The sequence below is a fragment of the Beta vulgaris genome, chromosome 2 (assembly GCF_026745355.1).
Source record: "Beta vulgaris subsp. vulgaris cultivar EL10 chromosome 2, EL10.2, whole genome shotgun sequence".
NCBI lineage: Eukaryota > Viridiplantae > Streptophyta > Magnoliopsida > Caryophyllales > Amaranthaceae > Beta > Beta vulgaris.
In genome coordinates this window covers 826238-847700 of record NC_079203.1, presented here as the reverse complement: position 1 = coordinate 847700, position 21463 = coordinate 826238, and the positions used below count along the sequence as shown (strand labels likewise).

The 21463-nt window shown below is 36.3% G+C and overlaps 2 protein-coding genes across 27 annotated transcripts; one reads left to right on the top strand and one right to left on the bottom strand.

The window, feature by feature from the left end:
- Positions 1 to 1659: 1659 nt before the first annotated feature.
- LOC104896957 (B-type cell cycle switch protein ccs52A-like) lies at positions 1660 to 8638 on the bottom strand. Of its 25 annotated transcripts, none has more exons than XR_007270877.2 (9): positions 8501 to 8638; positions 7287 to 7390; positions 6361 to 6413; positions 6100 to 6254; positions 5572 to 5690; positions 5200 to 5273; positions 3131 to 3252; positions 2125 to 2225; positions 1660 to 1947 (listed from the first exon to the last, which is right to left on the bottom strand). XR_007270877.2 is itself a non-coding variant. In XM_057392400.1 (5 exons), the coding sequence occupies exons 2-5, from the start codon at positions 7634 to 7636 to the stop codon at positions 1943 to 1945; spliced, it is 231 nt and encodes a 76-aa protein (XP_057248383.1). In that variant the 5' UTR covers positions 7637 to 7715; positions 8501 to 8638; the 3' UTR covers positions 1660 to 1942. The 25 variants fall into 25 exon arrangements, 2 of the variants coding, with proteins under 2 accessions (XP_057248383.1, XP_057248384.1); XR_008967889.1 differs by having other exon boundaries at positions 2155 to 2225; XR_007270880.2 differs by having other exon boundaries at positions 3154 to 3252.
- A 190-nt stretch (positions 8639 to 8828) lies between these two features.
- Positions 8829 to 19210, top strand: LOC104905977 (dynamin-related protein 3A). 2 transcript variants are annotated; one of them, XM_010694650.4, is made up of 21 exons: positions 8829 to 9494; positions 11593 to 11875; positions 11977 to 12005; positions 12316 to 12417; positions 12655 to 12723; positions 12812 to 12871; positions 12961 to 13074; positions 13556 to 13604; positions 13861 to 13970; positions 14109 to 14201; positions 14289 to 14381; positions 14486 to 14623; positions 14839 to 14925; positions 15022 to 15099; positions 15873 to 15915; positions 16439 to 16566; positions 16737 to 16883; positions 16973 to 17025; positions 17457 to 17556; positions 17634 to 17724; positions 18875 to 19210. In XM_010694650.4, the coding sequence occupies exons 1-21, from the start codon at positions 9000 to 9002 to the stop codon at positions 18904 to 18906; spliced, it is 2394 nt and encodes a 797-aa protein (XP_010692952.2). In that variant the 5' UTR covers positions 8829 to 8999; the 3' UTR covers positions 18907 to 19210. The 2 variants fall into 2 exon arrangements, with proteins under 2 accessions (XP_010692952.2, XP_010692951.2); XM_010694649.4 differs by lacking the exon at positions 18875 to 19210 and having other exon boundaries at positions 17634 to 17900.
- The last annotated feature ends 2253 nt before the right edge of the window (positions 19211 to 21463 follow it).

Genomic DNA, 21463 nt, shown 5'->3' with positions numbered 1-21463 from the left:
GGCTGCGCTGGGTGGTGGGAGATGGTTCCTCTATTTCTTTTTGGCATGACAATTGGGTCTATCCTTTCCCTTTAGCTGAGTTCCTGCCCATTCCCTTGGGGGTGGATCGAATTTGTGTTAATTCATTTATTTCCATTTCAAACTCCTAGGATGAGGATCATCTTCTTCGAGGAGTGGTCCCGGAGTATGTTCTGGTGGACATCTCTGAGATTTTAATCCCTTCTTCTTTGACGGCGGATAAGCAAGTTTGGGGGCTTTCTCCGGATGGGGTCGTCTATTATGTCAAATCAGGTGCTAGGCTAGCTCAAGGTCTAGGGATTCACCCTCCGGACCATGTTAAGTTCCTTTGGATTTGGGATCTGCCTATCCCACCTAAAATTAAGTTTTTTCTTTGGAAAATTTGTATGGATGGCTTACCCACTAAAGCTCGTCTCGAGAAGAGTCATGTTTTTTTTCCTCAGGATTGTGTTCTGTGCAACTTTCATTGTGAAGATTCTGCCCATGTGCTTTTTGGTTGCCCAGTTGTTCAGGATGTGGCTTTCTCTCTACATGCGTCAGGGGACTGGCCTCTGATCCATTGTGTCGACTTGTCCAGTGATATTGTGAGCATTTTTGTTAGGTTGCGATCTTCCATGTCTCAGTGATCACTTTTGTAAATTGTCTGTTTGCTGGAAACAAGGTCATTTTCCATGATGAGGGGATGTCAGTTTTCAAGCTTGTCTCGTTAATCAAGAATTTTTGCCAAAGATTGGTTCGTTGAGTTACAGGGGGAGGCCCTTTCTGTATCTCTTCCCTTTTCGAATTGCCGCCCTGAGCCCACTCGTTTGGGTCGTCGTTTGGTTGATGTCTGTTGGTCAGCTCCTTCGATGAATGTGGCTAAGCTAAATTTTGATGGGTCCAAACTTGATAGTGGCGAATCGTTGTTTGGTTTTGTTATTCGGGACAGTCAGGGTGAGATTTTGCTGATGGGAGCTAAGCAGCTATCTAAGTCTTGCTCTATCCTCAAAGCTGGGGCTTGGGGGATGCGTGAAGGTATTAAGGTTGCCTTCAGTATTGGTATCAAGAATATCCAGATAGAAGGAGATAACCTTTGTATGATCAATTCTCTTAGAAAGCTTTGGAAGATTTCGTGGGAAATTGATTCTTTGGTGTGTGATGCAAATGTTGGCCTCCGTAGGTTTGACCGGGTGATCATCAATCATTGTTTCCGGAAAGTTAATGGGGCGGCTGACTTTTTGGCGCATAAGGGTCATTTATGTCCTAATCTTTTTCTTTCGAGGGAGACCCAGGATTTGGCTCTCCTCCCCATCATCCGAAATGTTGCTTTAGGTTGGTCTTATGTGCGAGCTAGCCTAGTTTTTTTTGCCTTATTAAAAAAAAAAAAATTAACCTAATCACTATCGAACTTATTCTCTTTTTAGTATTAGACTTACCATTATCTAATTTTAATTTAAAAAGTAGGCGGTCTCTTACTAGGCGCCAAATTTCAAAACATCTCATCTTCATTATATAACCCACCTCTATTGTTTTGCTACACTAGTTGTTGGCCCGCGCGCTATCGCGCACGGCCCCCCAAGAAAGCGAAAATTGTTATTAATAGTTCTATAGAAATATCAGTGAATTGAATTTAAGGTATTTCAAAATATATGAACGTATAGGTAAGATAATAAGGCAATTAGATTATATTTCATATATGCGTTGGTTGAAAACCGTTTGATTGTTACAAAATTTGCCCCAAGGTTTTGTGCTTTGTCTAATTTGTTATTCTATTACAAGGATTAAATCACGCTTATCAGCAAAAAAGATTAGTTTATATTAGGCACTGATTAACTTTAGGTGGCACATCATTAACAAGGACCATTAGGCCACAAAGCAAAATAGCGAGTAAAAGAACTTGATGTTCCTGCAATCTTCGTTATTGAACAGTTATTGGGCGCAGGTTTCAACCTACACGAAGGCAAAGACAATTTAAATGAAGCAATGTTGAGAAAGTAGTAGAACTTGAAGTTATTATCAGTAAGAGAAATGTAATTTAAGTTTTTTAGAACTTGGTTGTTACTAAGCACGATGGAGTAATGTAATGTATGTTATTTTGTAAATTTCCAATTGAATTTGATGACACACCCAAAGCTATGTATGCCGTCTAGACTGGACCTTATCAAAATGACCTCACCAAGGGCCATGAAGGTGAACACTTTGTGCATCCCAGCATCAATCATGCCCTTCTTCAAAATGGCATAAAAAGTTGTAAGGAAGCTAAATAAAAAGCAGTGCTGTGAGTAGGATCAAAGCAATCCATTAGTAAAAAACTAAATTTAGAATCAAATTTGAGCTATGTTGTGGTTCATGATCAACGTATCCGTTCTACTCTTGCGAGTCCACAACCGGTTATGCGATCATGACCGAATTTGAATTTTTGGAACATGATTGCAACTTACAAAGAACAACAACATGCAGCATGCTAAACTCAAAAGTGCTCTTGCCACTCAATTGATCAGATAAAAACTACCAAACAAAGGAGATTAGCTCTACATTTTCGCACTTCTTTTAAAATGGGTTTTTCTATTTCTCTATAGTACCTAGTTTCGCTAGAAACTTATCGTATGATTTGATGATAATTGGTATGCCATCTCTAACTACTTGCGTAAACTAACAATATCTCATGAACAAGAGCTAAGTAAAGCGTCAAAATCCTAATATAAACAGCCTACATTACTTGTTAATGAAGTATATAAAGAAAGTTATCTCATAAGCTACACTTAATATTTCGCACCACTTCTTTTACTTATCCACTGACATTGGCAAGCAAAACTTGATCCTTAATGTGTTTATCATCAAACCACCATAGAACCTTACTATCATAATTGAATAGTTTGGCAACCATATATAATGACATTAACTAAATCATCAATAGCACATAAATGAGCAAAGAGGCTATCCAAACTAATACTTTCACAAGGTAATTTGATATCAAAATTAAACTTAAAAAAATGGACTTCCCCTCTAAGCAATGTCGAGAATCCATGGTGATAAATCAAGTAAACCATTTCACATCAATAAACATTGGAACAAAACAACCTAACACTAAGAGAATCATACTGTAAAACAGATAACGAATTCGAGAACAGACCATTGAGAAATTAGGCGATTCACCTTCCATTGTTCGACTATCAACTTTTCCCCCAATCTAAAAGACTGTTTATTGTATTTTCGGAACTTGTAACTTTCCTTGTACAGATTTCAGATCTTGTGCTGAATATATAAGACAAAGATCGGATCTTTAACGAATTCTAACGTTTTAATAATCAATTACATGATAAAATTGAAAATTAAAATGTTAAAATTTAGTACCAAATGAACCGTCTCTTCGAATTATAAGACTGGAAGAATGAAGATGAACTCAATGAATCTGGAGAATTGGAGAAATTTAATTCATGGAGTAGATGAATCTGGAGAATTGGGGAAATTTAATTCATGGAGTAGATGAATCTGGAGAACTGGAGACATTAATGAATTGTCTCGTAAATGGCTTACTACCTCTCAAGGAGCGAAAAAAAAGAGAGTAATTATGGCTAGCTAGCTGTCAAAAATAAAAATGGGCGATTTTGTGTATGCTAGGATTCGAACCATGCATCTAAGCTTTAAAAAGCCCATTATCTTACCAACTCCTCCACATCAATTTGTTGCTAATCTATTTGTAGTACAATGTTAAGTACAGAATTTTGGGGCCTTGCGGTCGCGCTGCCCGCCTGGCCAAGAACTGCCCCGCTCTCCCCCCCCATTCTCCCCCTCTAACCCCCACCCTCACTGCCTACCCTCTCATCCCCTCTCACTCCCCATTCTCCCCTCACTCCCCACCCCTCCGCTCCCTCCCTCTCACCCTCTTATTTCACCCTCTCACCCTCCACACTCGCTCCCTTCCCTCTCACCCTTTACCCTCACTCCCTCCCTCCCCTCCCTCCCCCCCCCCCTCACCCCCTCCCCTTCCCCACCCTCTCACATTATATGCACAATGTGAACTTGTATATCAACCATCACATTGTCTGGGTAAATAAAACTGTTTTATTTTTCATTGCTGGGTTTGTGTGGCCCAAATTCCTCTATGGCCTACATTATGTTTTCCTATTCAAGGATACATCTCAAACTTCTTTACATGAAGGTCGGCGCTCTTACAAATTGGATTTGATCATCTAGATATCTTCCAAGTGCACACCTTAATCTAGAAATCTCGAGCAAAATTATGATATGAAGAGCATAAAAGGCAAAATATTCTACATTTTTTTATGGAATAAATGCTAGAGACTTCTCTATTCTTTTTGACATTAGTCAACCAATTTAGGCACCTCTATAAACAATTGAGTTCTATTTTGGGCATCCACAAGAAGCTACATAGATCCCCAACATAATCCATAGATTATCCTCCAAGGCTCCGAGCCTCAATGATTCTTCCTATACCCATAATATTTTGGCTTAGAAATTACCTACAATGTAAGTTATCTCCACTTCCGAGATAATTGTTGGCACCTATTAGAGAATGTTTGACTCTCTAAGAAATTGAGCAATTAGATCCTTTCATACACACAATCTCCATACCCTTATATTCCAGTGTCCCGCTCAATTACTCCTTTGTGAGTTGTGGTAAATCATAGCACACTCTCTTCTCCTAAATCCCCGTGCCAAGGCTCTATTTTTCATTTAAAAAACAGAACGGAGGAAGCATATAACCTTTTAAAGCATAATACCAGTTGTGGTTATACCTTAATTCTTGATTTGGGTAAGCAAAATTCATAAAAACAATAAGCAAAATTGAGTTGAGTTGGGTGTGGAGGAAAAAAGCAGGTTGCAAGCAAGAGAAATGGTCGAATTAAGGAATTGATCAAGTGAACTAAGAATAGATAATGGATTGTTTGGGAACGCACAAATCCACGGACTAAACGTGTGTAAAATTTAATGCTCCTCAAATTGGAGCGATGTAGTGAATTAAATAGAAATTTGTTAGTCAATGTACACTGGGAATTAATTCATCACGTACGGTCAAAAGTGTAATTTTTTAGGCAACTTGAATACTATTCACGGCTTTAGGATGTAGGGCAAGAGTACTTTGCATGATCATCAAAATTAATAGAGAGAAAAGATAATGACTTTGCTTCTAAAACAATTAAACGAAATATTGATCAATTCTTAATTTCGTATGCTTACCAACGGTAACAACTGCAAGAATAGACTCATATTGTTCTTCAACAGCCAAAGGTCTGCAGCAGCTCATCCTCCATCTTTTGAGAAGGGAAAAAAGAAGATGATATTAGTAATTGATAAGGAGCAATTTAAAGGTAAAAGACAAAAGGAACTTTTTGTCTATTGCATGCAAAGAACTAACAATGCAGAGGGAAAACTCTCAAAAAAAAAATCGATTGATGAAACAAGACAACAATGAGCGTCTACAACGAGAACACACTGGAATCATCCTATATTGCTGACATTCAACATATGTCTAGGATATCAATGATGGACAACAGTTCCTTATTGTTTATAAATCGAGGGAAATAAAAAGGAGATAGATAAAGATTGCACCTTCGTAACTGAGATAAGCTCATTGTGAGCTGAAAAATCTAAAGATCTGATTGGCTCGAACCATTTATCACATTGAGAGAGTGAAACATACTCTGATCTAACTGCAAAATTGGAACCCTCTAAAGAGAGGCATACAAGTCTATGTTAGGTTTACTATCAGAAATTCAAGTCTATGCTAGGATTCACGATAATGTATTGCAAATGCCAACAAAATTTTCTAAAAAAATAACGTAGTGGAAACTGAAACTCAGGGGAAAAATATATCAACATCTTGAAGGGAACTCTTGAAGTCAATACAATTAGAGAAGACTAAAACTCTGGAATTCATTGGCTAATCTTATGTAGATAATGTCCAAATTACAGTAAAATTTTCAGCTTAAGAATGTCCAAAAAAACTGATCTGGCATATAAATTTGCTTAATTACAATTAAGAAACTTCTATAAACTAATTGCAACATCATTCGAAATAGAACCACTAACATCACTAATCATATATCAAAAAGGGAACCAAAAGACTATAGAGATTACCTGGAGTAGGCCACTTCCTCTTTCTTTCCCCTTTTTTTTTATTTTTCTTGTTGAATGAGATGAAAAATGGGGGTATTGAGTGATCGAACTTGATTATTTCGCAACCGAGGGTCAGGTTGAATTATACAGCTGAACACCATATAATCAAGACGTACCTATGATTTGAAAAAAATTCGAAATTATAGTTCAGACTTTGAATTTCTAAGTAGATGATCTAGAATTTTGGCAAAAACACAACAGCAAAATGGTAGGAGTACACACCCGACTGGTTCATAGAGAGACTTTGTACCATTAGATTTTCTCGTCATCTGTATCTTACAAATTAACCAAACATCAGTCTTATAGTACACACTCTGCACCAATCAAAGAGTCGTTTTAGCTAATTCCTTCTGATAATCTTGTCTAAAATAAAATATAAATCATTCACAATGAGCACCGGGGTCACTGAAATATGAAGAACTACATTATGGATCTTGTTAACTAATATGTATTTCAAATCTACCACTAATTCAACACACCTTAGTAGCAAATTACTTTTTTGGGAGTCTTACCACCAGTAGACATACCCACAATTTTCTTAGCACAAGACATTCTGAAGCAAATTCAGCTTAAAGAAATGGGCAAATTTTAATTATACAAATAGCACTTTAACTTCAAAAAATGGAAACAAATCAAACTGGTAATGGAACAGTGAATGAATCAAAGTGAATTAACTAATACATATGACCAATTTCATAAACCACCCTCAAATTTTATAAGTCAACCTGGTCACATAATTTGCTATTAATCCGTCTTATATAAATAATTGTGTATCATCAAAGACCAGCATTAAATATCTAGAAAAATCTACTAATTCAACCCATTTGAAATTACAAGTTACAACTTGCATGTTCAAACATGAACAAAAAGCATACAACTTCAGCACCTCTTGTCATTTTCACTTTGCCTAAAAAGTACTATCAGCTTTTCTACGGCATTCTACAACATTCGTGCACCGACATGGAACTGATGGCCCTCCATAGTTTGAATGCTTTTTCATTCGAGAGACATCCAAATCTGATATCAGCTATGTCACATATTAATGCTACAGATTGATTATACATAGCAATCTATATCATCCTCATTTCAACTTTTGATATACATATTTTGAAAGTAAAAATTATTCAGTTATGAAAAGTATTAATTACTTGAACTTTGCCATTGTTTGCACCAATTGCCGATGTGTCCCATGCTGAGCCAATCCTACTAAGCATATCATGTCATCAATCTCCATATCACATAAATTAGTTACCTGCAAATGCATATTGTTCCAATTAAGGCTATCATTACAACACTTTATACAAGCAAAGCATTCAAACAATCAACCAAGCATCAAGAAGCCTAAAAAAAGAATTATATTGAATATCTAGACTACATAGCCAGACAAAAACAAAATATAATATGCAAACAACACAATTGCACAAACAATAGATGAAACTTAAGAACTGACCTTGATAATGCATGCATTCCATAAGTAAAGGCGATTGCCTAATTTCATAGCAAGGAGCCAAATAAATTGTTCAGATCAACCAAGTTTTTAAAAAAAACAATCATCCAGCACGGCAGCACCTAATAGGCTAATACAAACAAATTAACAAAATCCAACATTATGAAAACATCTTTTTAATCACAAAATACACCCCCACAATATGTCAGTTTGAAGAAATAAATCCCTATCCTCAAATCAAACCTTCTAATAGAGCAGAAAACAGCCATCAGAGCTACAATTTCTAAAACATCAACTAACTCACCAAAAATATCACTGAAGTAGCTTCAAACGAAGATCCATATATGTGGGGAGAAAAAAAATGAGAGGAACGTTTAAACGATAGTGACGAACATAAACACTAAACAGAGAGAGTAAAACCTAGCTGTCACTGTAGTAGCTTCAAAGTCTGAGTGGGTGAAACCCATTTTTGGAGAGGATGTAAAAATGAAATTAATTGAAATAAAAGGAACCCAGTGTAAGAACAGAAGGAAAAAACTGAGAGATTTCAGCAATGGAGAAGCCAGATGAAAGAGGAATCTGATCCAAGGCTGGAACTTGGAAGGTTAAGAGAGAGAAAAGAAAACTACAGACAATCAGACATTGTAAAGATTCACCATGAAACCCCCTAAAAAGATGAACAAAAATTTGGGGTTTATCAGATTAACCAATGATGCTTTAATCTTTAAGCTTTAAAACCAAAACCCAACCAAATTAATAAACCAAAATTCAATCAAACAATAAACCTTTAAAGCTTTAAACTTTAAAACCAAATATCAATCAAATTATAAACAATTACGTGAATTACCCATTAAAGTTTGAAGCTTCAAAAGGCCAATTTTATAAAGGGGGTGAGGGAGGAGAGAGAAAGCTAACCTGTAACAGTGAAGGTAGAAGAAGAGAAGGTGAAGACGAAAATGAAGCAGAAATATTCGAAGAGTTAATCTTTCGATCTCTCAATGGAGCTGCTGTATCCTGTAATGTTACTGAACCTTGGTCCTCTTTGAAAAAAACAAAATTAGGTTAAAATGAAAGAACAATCCAGGTTCATATTAATGTGTTTGGATAACGATGGTGAGGGTGAATTGCCGGCGATTTTTGAAAGGTGGCGATGTGAATCGCCGGCACCAGGAAGTAGAGGAGGAAAAATGGAGATGGCGAAGGTGGTGACTGGGTGAGGTGGAAACTTCCAGGTGATGAAGAAGCCACGAGTAGTTTTAGGAAGTTGGGAGGGCAGAATTGACCATTCACTGTTACTAAGGAACAGTAGTTTGCACTTCCCACTTTTTAATGGGTAATGGATAATGGATACAAACCCTCCTACAAACCCTAAGCCCTCCATTTTCTTTCCTCTGCTACCTCTACAACAAACACCATGGGAGGCCAAACTCGAAACAAACAACAAAAGCAAGAACCCAACACTATCGCCACTAGTCCCACCACTAGTACCACCACTACTACTACCACTCCCGTTTCGGCGGGCGATAACCAAAGTTCCACCACCTCTCATTCACATCCTACTATAGGATCATCAGTGATCCCAATCATCAACAAACTACAAGACATTCTTTCGCCACTCGGCTCCGATGAACTCTCCAAAATCCCACTCCCACATGTCGCAGTAGTCGGTAGTCAGAGCAGTGGTAAGTCCAGTGTACTGGAAGCTCTCGTTGGTCGTGACTTTCTTCCACGTGGTTGTGAAATATGCACTCGTTGCCCTCTTATTCTCCAGCTTGAACGACGGCCTACTGCTAAATCGAGTGATGAACACGGTGGTGTTGTTGTTGATGATGATAGAGAGTGGGGGGAGTTTCTTCATTTGCCTCATTCTAGGTTTTATGATTTCTCAAGTATACGTAAAGAAATTCAGGTTTGTATCATTGTTTTTGATCTTATTGTACTATATGATTGTGATTTGATCATATAATTCGGATTCATGAATTGATCATCTACTTAGTATATACATCCTCAGTTTGTTTTACTTGCAATGTTTTGACTTTTGACTGTTGTATTATTCATGTGATTATACTTTGACGGTGAATTGTGACTAATATGATATAGAATTTTTTGCGGAGATAGATTAGGGTAATAGGGCATTTTGTGGGGACCTCACTAAATTTTTTGTGTGGATATATCAATTTAAATTTAAATTTTTGTTAAAAGATACCAAAAACACTATTTCCCACGAGAAAGTCAAATGTTTGGCCTTTGACTTGGTAGGAACTCGCGAGTGAGTCACAAAGTGACAGTGATGAAGTTGGAGGAAAATGAATGTAATAGAAGCAATTGAATATCACACAATATACAAAGAGTAATTAAGCAAGTCAAAGGCCAAAAATTTGACTTTCTCGTCGAAAATAGTGTTTTTGGTACTTTTTAACAAAACTTAAATTTAGGTAGGTATGTCCTACAAAAAAAATTAGTGAGGTATATCCTTACAAAATTTCTTGTTATCCTGATATCCCCGCAAAAAACTCTATGATATAAGCTTTAGCATGCGAGATGTTATTGGATTCATCTAAATATATATATTTATAAGATTTCAAATTTTGTATAATTTTCACTAACAGATTATAATTATTAATGGTTGAAATTGTGTATTGGCAAGGATAAAAGTCAAAACGTTGCGAGTAATAGAAAATGGAGGAAGTACATTTTTTAGTAGCATTTATGAAAGAGTGTTATGTTTGTAAGCATGAATTATTTATGAAATTTGGTGTTTTCAGTAGAAACACTGAATGAAGTGAATATGGAAGCTACATTAAGAATTCAGCTCATGATATTGTTAGTACTAGCCTAGTAGGTAAGTAAGAGAACCATTCCATTTTTTAGGTAAAAAGGAATTATATGGAAAAATATTTGCTTCACTTGATTACTACAAGTAAATTATAAGAATATACTCTTTTAGTTATCATATCACATCAAAGTCTGCATTGAACCCTTTACAAACTAATGGATGTAAACAAATAGCGCGCCCTTCCACTAAAATGGGTTGGAACGCTTGTATACCTAACCTATGCAGAGTAGGTGCTCTATGCTAAGTTTGATATGTAGGAATGGCAATTTGAGGACAATTGGTATGTAGAAATGAGAATTTGAGGGTTCGAGAGTGGGATGGGGAGTGTGGTAAGTGGAAATTTATGAAAATATTGTCATTGCCTTTGTTTGGCTAGTAATGAGAATAGATTTGGAACAAAGAATTACATTATCCAAAAACCTTATTAATCCTCCTTATCTTGTTTCTCCATTTATGGCATTTTAGTCATTGAACTCCTCATCCCAATCTCCCTACTTTAATACCACCTCTTCATGATGTTATTTTGTTGGGAATTAGGCCCCTCTATTCCACATCCCCATCTCTCATTTTACTCCCATCCAACACAAGATACAAAGGATTTTTGTTTAATTGGGATTAGAATTCTTAATCCACTCTCAACTCGCTCTTACTAAACACTGCAGAAAAGTATAGGGGTTAAGACAATTTACAAACAAATAATGTACTTATTCAGATTTCTGGGCTCTCTTAGTGAGGGACCTGATATGTGCAGTTTGAATACACTCTTAGATAGATTTGCTAGTTATTTTTTAGCATTTTCTCTGCTATGTTATCTGGGTTTCATTTTGTCTCTAATACTCGACACTTGTATATGAGTATTCAGGGTATGGACATGACATTTCAATTTGGATCCAAAGTTGGTGCATTCATTTTAGTTGTGACATAGTTGTCTGAATTGCTTGGATAATTATGTACGGTTGGTGTTTGTGATATTAATGACAAAGTTGCCAACATGGAGTTCCAATACAGCTTTTGAATGGGCATGATTATTATTTGCACTTATCCATGCTATAGATGTCAGAAATTCTTAAGATTATCAGAAGATATGTGAAAACATAATCCACTCTTTGTTCGTAGCTGTGTGTGACTCGAATAGTCAAGTCCAAGTAACATAACTTTCTTGTGTTTGCAGACTGAGACTGAGCGAGAAGCAGGAAAAAATAAAGGAGTTTCAGAAAAGCCTATAAGATTAAAGATTTCATCACCAAATGTTCTCAACATTACATTAATCGATCTACCTGGGATTACTAAAGTTCCTGTAGGAGATCAACCTACTGATATAGAAGCTAGGATACGAAAGATGATTATGGACCATATCAGGCAAGAAAATTGTATCATTTTAGCAGTTAGTCCTGCAAATTCTGATTTGGCAACTTCTGATGCCCTTCAAATGGCTAAGGAAGCTGATCCAAAGGGTACTTTATCTTACCATTATGGTGCATATTGTGAAATTTAAGTCTATATTTTTCCATATACATATAGGCTATAGCAATTTCATGGGATTGTTCTTTGACAGGTAACCGGACAATTGGAGTCATCACTAAGGTTCTCTCTTCGAGTCTTTATATATAAATTTATATATACATACATTTGTTCGTTGTTTTAATTCTCTGTTTACAGCTATTTTACTAGTCCTTGAGTAAATTTGCTGGACATGGGTATGTTCAAGTGTCCGACCCCTTTTTGCTACGAAATATCTCCATGATTTTGGCTTATATATGTTCATACCCATGTCGGATTGTCAAGAATTCAACATGAGTACTTGAGGTAAAATGAAAAGTTTGAGTAACATAGGCTCATAGGTAATCTTATTGATATATATTAGTATAAACTTTTGACATATGATATTTTGCAGCTAGATATCATGGATAAAGGTACTAATGCTTGCAACTTCCTTCTTGGAAAAGTGATCCCTCTCCACCTAGGTTACATTGGCGTGGTTAATAGATCTCAAGCGGTAAGGCATCCAACACAACTCAATTTTTGCTGTACGAACGTTTTATGTATCTGGCTTCATAAAGTCTTGCTTGGAGTATTATTTGTGAAGCCTGATTACTATCAAATTTTGTTTGATTAGTGCACTAATTTGCTTAGGTATTAAAGTTTTGGTATGACATCCAATTGAAAAAGCAGCATGGGTAGTTGGAATGCAATTTACTTATAGATAAGCTTATAATTTCTTGTTCAATTTCAGGACATTAACAAGAATAAAAGCATTGGTGAAGCACTTAGCTTTGAGGAACAATTCTTCCACGATCATCCTGTAGACCTATATGTCTCTTTAAAAATAGTTGTTTTGATTTTAGTATCATGCTGTCCTTGATTCATTGGATAATTTTTTTATGCTGAAGGAGTATCATAACATTCAAGATCGTTGTGGAATTCCTCAACTAGCCAAGAAACTAAACGAGGTTTGTTATTCCATATCTTGATCTTCACCTTGTCTAATTTGCTTTAAAATATAAGTACTATACCAAACTGTGTCCTTTGCCTTTTCCAGATTCTTGAGCAGCATATAAGGGAAACTCTCCCAGCCTTGAAGTCCCAACTTAATTCGTATTTTCAAGCCATTGAAGAAGAAATGAGGACATATGGAGATGCCATGGAATCCAAAGTGGGTTTAACCACTCTGTTCAATTACTCTCTCAACCTTTTTATCTTCTTTTTTGTCATTCTCCTAATGGCTGTCTCAATATCTCATCTGATATATCCTTTTTCCATGTATATGTATTACCTATATTATATTGATAGCCATTAGCCAACCTCTGTGTAGTTGTGTTTAATGTATATTTGAGGTTGCATTGTGGTAATTACTTCTTGTTGCTTAGATCCTTGTTTCTAGAGTGTTATAGAATTTGCTGATCTAACATTGTCCTTACCAAGAGAACTTTTTCTGCTTTTTCTGAGTTCTTGTTCATTCAACAGAGAGATTATTATGTTGAATGAACAAGAACTCAGAAAGAGCAGAAAAAATTCTCTTGGAAAAAAAGGGAGCAATAATCTTGGACAAAAAAAGTTCTCTTGAGGGTAGATTATTATGCGCATTGTTAAGTTTGTCCACTCAATAATCCAGCTTATTTGATGTCCTTTTCTAGGAAAAAAAGGGAGCAATTATCTTGGACATGTTACGAAGCTATAATGAGGGTGAAGCTTCTTCCTTACCATCTATCTTTTCCTCCTGTAGTCCTGTCCAATAGCCAAAAGAGGTTACATTTATTTATGTTACTGGGACTCTTCACTTGTATAGTTGTCAATTAAATTTTGGCAAAATCCCTGCGTATATTTAAAATAAGTACATTACAAATTTTGCTGTATTCTTATATTCATGAGCTAGTAAATAGTAATAGTCGCTCTGTATTCTTTTCACTCGTTTACTATAGATTACATGTTTTGCCAACAGCTTTTTGTTCATTGATTGATGGAAAGAATTGTGAGATGTCAACAGAGGAGTTGACTGGAGGAGCTAGAATTCGCTACATTTTTCAGTCGATTTTTGTTAAAGCCTTAGAGGTACTATATGAGACATTTGTACTTAGAGAATTTAAAGTTCCTACAGCTTTGCATTTGTTATGATCAAATAAAGTATATGCTTAGCTATTTGGAAGTATTAGTATATACATCTCACTTGTCTTTCCTTTGTGTTTCAAGGAAGTTGATCCTTGTGAAGATCTCTCTGATGATGATATTAGGATCGCAATTGAGAATTCCATGGGTCCTAGAAATAAATTATTTGTTCCAGAGGTTAAAAAAATCCTTACGAAGTTTCTGTTTGAATTACACCTTCTATATAATAGATATCAGTCGGTGTTTTCTGATGATGAATTTCAGGTTCCTTTTGAAGTTTTGATAAGAAGACAAATTGAAAGGCTGCTATATCCTAGTCTCCAGTGTCTGCAATTTGCATGCAGCGAGTTGGTGAAGGTATGAGGCAAAGCTAGATACATTTGCATGCATTTTTATTATCCTTGTAAACGTTACAACTTAAGAGTGTGATCAAGCCGTGGTAATAAAATCTTCTGATTCAGATGAGCCGTTCTTGTGAATCAAGGGAGTTACAAAGATTTCCGGGTTTGAGAAAGCATTTGGATGCAGTAATACTAAATTTTCTCTATGATGCTAAGAAACCTGTAGCAAACAGGATCAAGGATACCATTGCCATGGAGGTTTGTCTCATTGTATTTCTTTAGTTCCAACACTAACATTGTTTTATTTCTCATATTAACTTACCATAATTCTATTAGGATTGGATAATAATGCAGTCTTATTATAGGAAGAGAACCTTAAACTCTTAAAGGAACTTGGTCAATTTCACTCCTCTGACTAGTGAATTTTTCTAGATGTGTCAATTTCTCAATGGTTATCTATTTATCTGTTTCAGGCAGATGACATAAACACTTCTCACCCTGATTTTGTGGGTGGACATAGAGCAATAAAGCTTGCTAAACAGCGTATCCATTCTCCTAAGGTGCCCTCTAACTTCAGTGTAACATGGAATTTTTTTGTCTATCTGATTGCTGAAATTTCACCATTTGCTCAGTACACAGTTTGTTCATGGGTTTAGGGTGTCGTTGATGTTGACCAGTTGCCATCACCTGATCGTAAGGGTCAGAAGTATCAAGCTTGGTTCTCAACCAACCTGGTAATTAGCATTGAACTCCACTTTTCTTTGTAGTATATCAAGACCTTTTCTGTAGACCTGTTTACATAATTATCTTGATCAGTTATCAACACAGTAATCCAAACTCGTTAATATGGTGGAATTCTATGATTTAGGATTTTCTCCATTTTCTATCTTGAGATTATAACACATTAGCCTTAAAAAGAAAATCCCAAAATACCTCCTATATTTCCCTTCATACATTCCCAACCATTGATTTAGAAAATGGACCATTGATTTAGAAAACGGACCATTGAAATGGAGAGGACCTCGTTCTGATTTTCACGTAGTGGGTTGTCATTGGTTGCTGTTTTAGAGTACACATGTTGTTCAGTTAAAGTTCAGTATATATATTGGCAGCCAATGCCATCATATCTCAACTACAAAGAGTTAGGCTTTGTTTTGTACAACTTTATAGAAAAATCAAGAGAAGTTCAGAAAAGTTCCAATAAATTAAGAAAAATTCATAAAAATTCAGAAAAGTTAGGTTTAAAGTTAAGAGAGAAGTTAAGAGAACTTCAGAAAAGTTAAAATAAGTTCAGAAGTTTTCAGAAAAATAAATCAAATCTGATAGATCCCCAATAAGTCTATGCGTGAAGTACAGTAGCACTTTCAAACACTTCCTCAAAATTTATACAAGTTTTGTGTATATTTTCTCATTTAATTCAAGTGAACATCAACTGTTGGCTAGCTTCAAGATTATTTGGAGACTTTCAAATGCTCACATTTGATGATATATTTCTGAGTTTTGACAGGGCGGCCAACATTTAGCAGAGGATGACAGATCCACATCAGCTGGTACTATCTTGTTTGGCTTGTTAGATAGCAGCCTTTTGTGGAAATTGAAAATTTGTATTCAACTTGTTTGCACTGATCATCATTTACCAGAAAACTGATAGCTTTAATCTTGTATCATGCTTGATTGCTTTCTGAATGCTTGTTCTGTTCTCTACAGAGTTCTAGTGAAAATTTTCATCTTACACTGATATATGAAACTTTAAAATTCTGTACATATACATGTGATCAATTTCACTCCTTAGCTGAGGTTTTAGGCTATGCTACTTGGACTCTTCATTCTACTCAAATACCCGTGTAGGATCCTCAAACTCCTACATAAATATAGGCTCTTCAAAGTGTCATTTTTGGGCCAAAATCATATAGTATTTCATAAAAAAGCTGAGTTAGACACTTGGACATATACATGTGTCTGATACGAAGTTTGAATAACATAAGTTTTACATAATACATCTCTGTGTTCTAGCCTTATGAAACAAGTAATTCTACTGGTTGGTAACTCGTATATACTTGCTACACCCTTCAGCAAAGCTGTGGGGTATGCCTATCAAATTCTGGAGCCGTTCATCATCTAATGGAGCCCCTGTAGGAATGTATGCCGGAGAGACATCTAATCATATGTTTCAAACATCATCACTGATTCAGCTAAAAGAGGTAAAGTTGTTTAGAAAGATTTGCTTTAGTATTATCTTTCTTTTTCCTTCTTTTTTTTTTTGGGGGGGGGGGGGGGGGGGGGGGGGGGGGGGGGGGGGGGGGGGGGGGGGGGCGAAGGGGGTTACTTCTGCTTTTCGGCGAAAATTATTTGCTGGTTTTTGCAAGTACAGCCTTCCGCAACCATAAGACCCACGGAGGCACCTACAGAAGATGAACAAACACAAGTGCTAGTAACCAAAACACTATTGAAATCTTACTTTGACATAGTCAGGAAAAAAGTTGAAGATGATGTTCCCAAAGCTATAATGCACTTCGTGGTACAATTCTTTTAAACTCCTAATGTATATCTGGTTCTGAATGTAAGGCTTTTCATCTATGAGTTTGGTATTTACTTTTATCTTCTCAGGTCCATCATCTAAAAAGAGGACTTCACTCCACTTTTATTCAGGCAATTTACAGGTAATTTACTACAGTTAATGCGGCAGTGTGGATAAATTTGAACAAGTCATTCTTCTTATATGTTGAGCCATATGATATTTGTTAGGCCCTTCGCTGCGTCTATGTCAAGAGACGAGAAATCCATGATTTTTCATTTTCTGATGTAACGAATTCTTTTTCTCTTAATCATTACAAGTGTTGCCTAACTTGCTAGTTCCCTTTCGAACTATGATCCAAAAAATGCATATTGGTATGTAGAGGTGGTATATATTTGGTACGATTATGAGATGCAATAGTTGTTTCCATTGCCTTTGAAGAACTTCTCCTGCTCTCTTGAGATGTTAAGTTGGACTAGTTGCTATACATGATTTTGGTTGTTTCGTTTCCTCACTCCTATCTTTAGTGACCACCTAAGCAAGTGGTTTTACGCCCTTAGGCTACTTTATATGCAGGGAGGAACTTTTTGAAGAGTTATTGCAGGAGAACTCTGAGTTTATGGAGAAACGAGAGCGTACCAGTGAGATGTACAGGGTGTTGCAAAAGGCTGTTCAAGTATGTAATACTTTACATATTATTAAAGCATATTATTGGGTTAATTATTTAGAACTGTTTGTTTCACATTGCTGCAGACACTAGATGAATTTGAGTCCAACATTCCTGCCTCAAACCCAGCTAGCTATCGGAGCCAACCACAACAGACCAGCAGCAACAAGCTTTCAGGTGTACCTTTGTCTAGGAGTTATAGGTCTCGAAGAGTAAACTACACATTTGATATGATGTGAAATATATCTGCTATGGTTGATAATTTGGAAAATCAAACAAGATTTTGTTGTTCATAAACAAGATTCTGGTTCTTGAATATAGATATGTATCTTTGAGCAGCCTTTTCAGAACAACCATCTCATCTTTCAAAGAATTTTCCTATGTTAGTGCATAACATGCTCTAGGTTTCTAGCAGTTATGATTCAAAAATAACAAACAAATATAGATAGGATTTAGGTTATGCTTACATTTTAGTCCCTTAGTATTGTTGATGTACGTTTTATGTGAGACAATCTTCTTCTAGTTAGTGACAACTACTGATTAGAAGTCCTATAGAAGGTATACGAAATACAGTTCATCAAATAATAGCTGCTGCCATGTTTTTCTGAATGTGGCTGCAGTTCATAGTGAAACGTGACTGTTAATGGGATATCTATCCATTACTGGAACTTAGGGGTTAACATACATTTGGCATGCTTAACAATTGCTTAAACTTCAGGGTGTAGTAGTATGTCGTACTGTACCTAAAGTTGGTATGGCATCTCTCATCCCCTTGCCCAACTTAATCCATCCACTTCCTGTAATCAGCAACCCAGTTATCAGAAAGCTTTAGACTTAGGTAGAGTTCCTCCGGGACTTTCTCTCTGACTAAAACCTCGTATTGGGTCTGACGGGAACCAGTCTCTTGCTCAAACACCTTACTTGGGTTTAAGAAGAAAACTAGACGACAGAGTCCCACATTAGGAGGAGAAACTAGATTATTGAGCTCGTGCTAGTGCACGGGATATTTGTAATACTAGGATGATTAGATCAAATTACTTGGAATCATAGCATCATATGCACCCTTTATTGGAAATCATAGAATAATTGAAGAATCTCATCAATGTTAAATGTGAGATTTAGAAGAATTTAGAGAGAGAAATATGCAAGAAAGAAGTTGTAATCTTATTTCTCTAGAATCTGACTTCCTTAATCAAGAAAGATCCATATTTATACAATGAGTGATAACAACTTTCTAACAACTTATAACAACTTGCAACTAACTATGTCCAGCTGTACATTAAGCTTAATTTATTTATATATATATTAATAACATTAATCTCAACAGCCCCCCCTCAAGATGGACTGGCAGAAGCTTGAGTAACCAGACCAATCTTGGCAGAAAGGAAATGATGTTGATCAGCAGCCAAAGGCTTTGTCATGATGTCTGCAAGTTGGAGAGAAGATTGAACATGGCTTAATGAAAGAAACTTGGAATCCACATGTTCTCTAATATAATGACAATCCAATTTAAGGTGCTTAGTTCTTTCCTGAAAAACTGTGTTTTCTGCAATGTATTGAGCAGATTTGTTGTCACAGAACAATGTAATAGGAGTAGGAACATGCACTAATAAGTCTTGAAGCAACCCTTCAATCCATACAATTTCACTGGTTGTCTGACTCATAGACCTGTACTCAGCTTCTGTGGAGCTCTTAGAAACTACCTTTTGCTTCTTAGTTTTCCATGAGATTAAGGAATCACCAAGAAAAACACAAAACCCAGTAAGAGACCTTCCAGTATAAGCACATGTACCCCAGTCTGCATCACTGTATGCTCGAAGAAGAAGAGAATTATTGGAGGCATAAAACAAACCATGGTTAAGAGTACCCTTGAGATACTTAAGGACATGAAGAGCAGCAGCAAAATGTGGAGTTCTAGGAGCAGATAAGAACTGACTAAGCTGTTGAACAGCATAAGATATGTCTGGTCGAGTCATGTTCAGATATAAAAGTTTCCCCACAATTCTTCTATAAACTTCAGGATCTGCCAAAAGAGTCCCTTCAATAGTACTCAGCTTGAGGCCCTTGGGTAGAGGAAATGGTGCAACCTTACAATTTTCCATCTTAGTAGTACTGAGTAAGTCTAGGATATATTTCCTCTGATTAAGTAATATGCCAGAAGAAGATCTAGTGACCTCAATTCCAAGGAAATATTTGAGGTCACCAAGGTCTTTAATGGTGAAAGCTTTGTGCAAAGCTTGTTTGACTTCAGTAATGAGATGTAAGTTGCTGCCAGTAACCAATAGATCATCCACATAGGCAACTATAACAGTAAAATCAGAACCATCATGTTTAGTAAACATAGAATAGTCTTGTTTTGATTGAACAAAACCAAGACTGAGTAAAAATTTGTTGAGTTCAATATTCCATTGTCTGCTGGCCTGTCTAAGACCATACAAAGAGCGTTTCAACTTGCATACCTGACCTGGTAAAGCCTTGGAATAGCCAGGAGGAGGATGCATATAAAGCTCTTCATCAATATAGCCATGTAAAAAGGCATTATTGATGTCAAGTTGCTGTAGATTCCAGTTCATAGCTGCTGCCAAAGCTATGATGACTCTAACTGTAGTAAACCTTGCAACAGGACTGAAAGTATATTTGAAATCCTTGCCATAAACTTGTTTGTCTCCCCTAGCAACCAAACGAGCCTTACACCTTTCAATTGTACCATCAGGCTTGAACTTGACTTTATAAACCCACTTACACCCTATAGCAGATTTATCTGAAGGAAGTGAAGTAAGATCCCAAGTATCATTGGCTTCAAGAGCCTTAATTTCTGTATCCATAGCAGCAATCCATTGAGGATCATCTTTAGCTTGATTGTAACAAGAAGGCTCAGTAGTAGAGAGCATGTTAGAAAGACTTTGGATGGAAAAACCATCTAAATGAGCTAGAGTAGGTTCAGATGAAACCTTAAAAACCAAGGAATCAGAAGAGGAATTGTGAGAAGTAGATGAAGAAGTAGGTAAAGTAACAAGAAAATCCTGAAATTTATCAGGAAGTTTGGGCACTCTAGAAGATTGTCTCACAGCAATAGTAGAAGGAACTATAACAGGTTGAGGAGAAGAAGTAACATTTGTATCTAAGATAGGAGAAGAAGAATGAGTAGGAGTAGAAATGGTAGGTGTAGTGACTGATGGGGAAGTAGAATATGAATGAACAGGCTGATCAGTAGGTTCATGTGGAAAAGGAGGAATATTTGAAGGATTAGAAGCAGGTTGTGAAGAAGAACTATCAAAAGGAACATCCATGATAGTAGTAGGAGGACAAAAGGATGTAGGAATAGGAGAAGGGGAATTAGAAGTATGAAAAGGGAATTGATCTTCAATGAAGATCACATCTCTGCTAAGAATAATCTTGTGAGAATCAAGATCATAAAGTTTATAGCCCTTTTGAGCATATGGATATCCAAGAAAAATGCATCTCTTGGATCTAGGAGCAAATTTGTCATGTGTTTTAATAGCAGGATAGCAAAGACATCCTATAGTCCTGAGATGAGCATATGAAGGAGGTTTCTTCATGAGAATTTCATATGGAGTTTGCCAATGAAGCACTGAACTAGGAAGAAGGTTTATGAGATAAGTAGCAGCAAGTAAACAATCACCCCAGAATTTTGTGGGAAGAGAAGCATGAAATTGAATAGCTCTAGCAGTTTCTAACAAATGTCTATGCTTGCGTTCAACTCTGCCATTTTGTTGTGGATTACCAGGGATACTTTTCTGATGGATGATGCCTTTTTCAAGAAACAAGGTTTTACAAGATGCTTGAATGATCTCTGTACCATTATCACTTCTAATTATTTTAACTTCTCTGCCAAACTGAGTGTGTATATAGGCCAAGAAACCAAAAATGATGCCAGGGACTTGTGTTTTAGAGT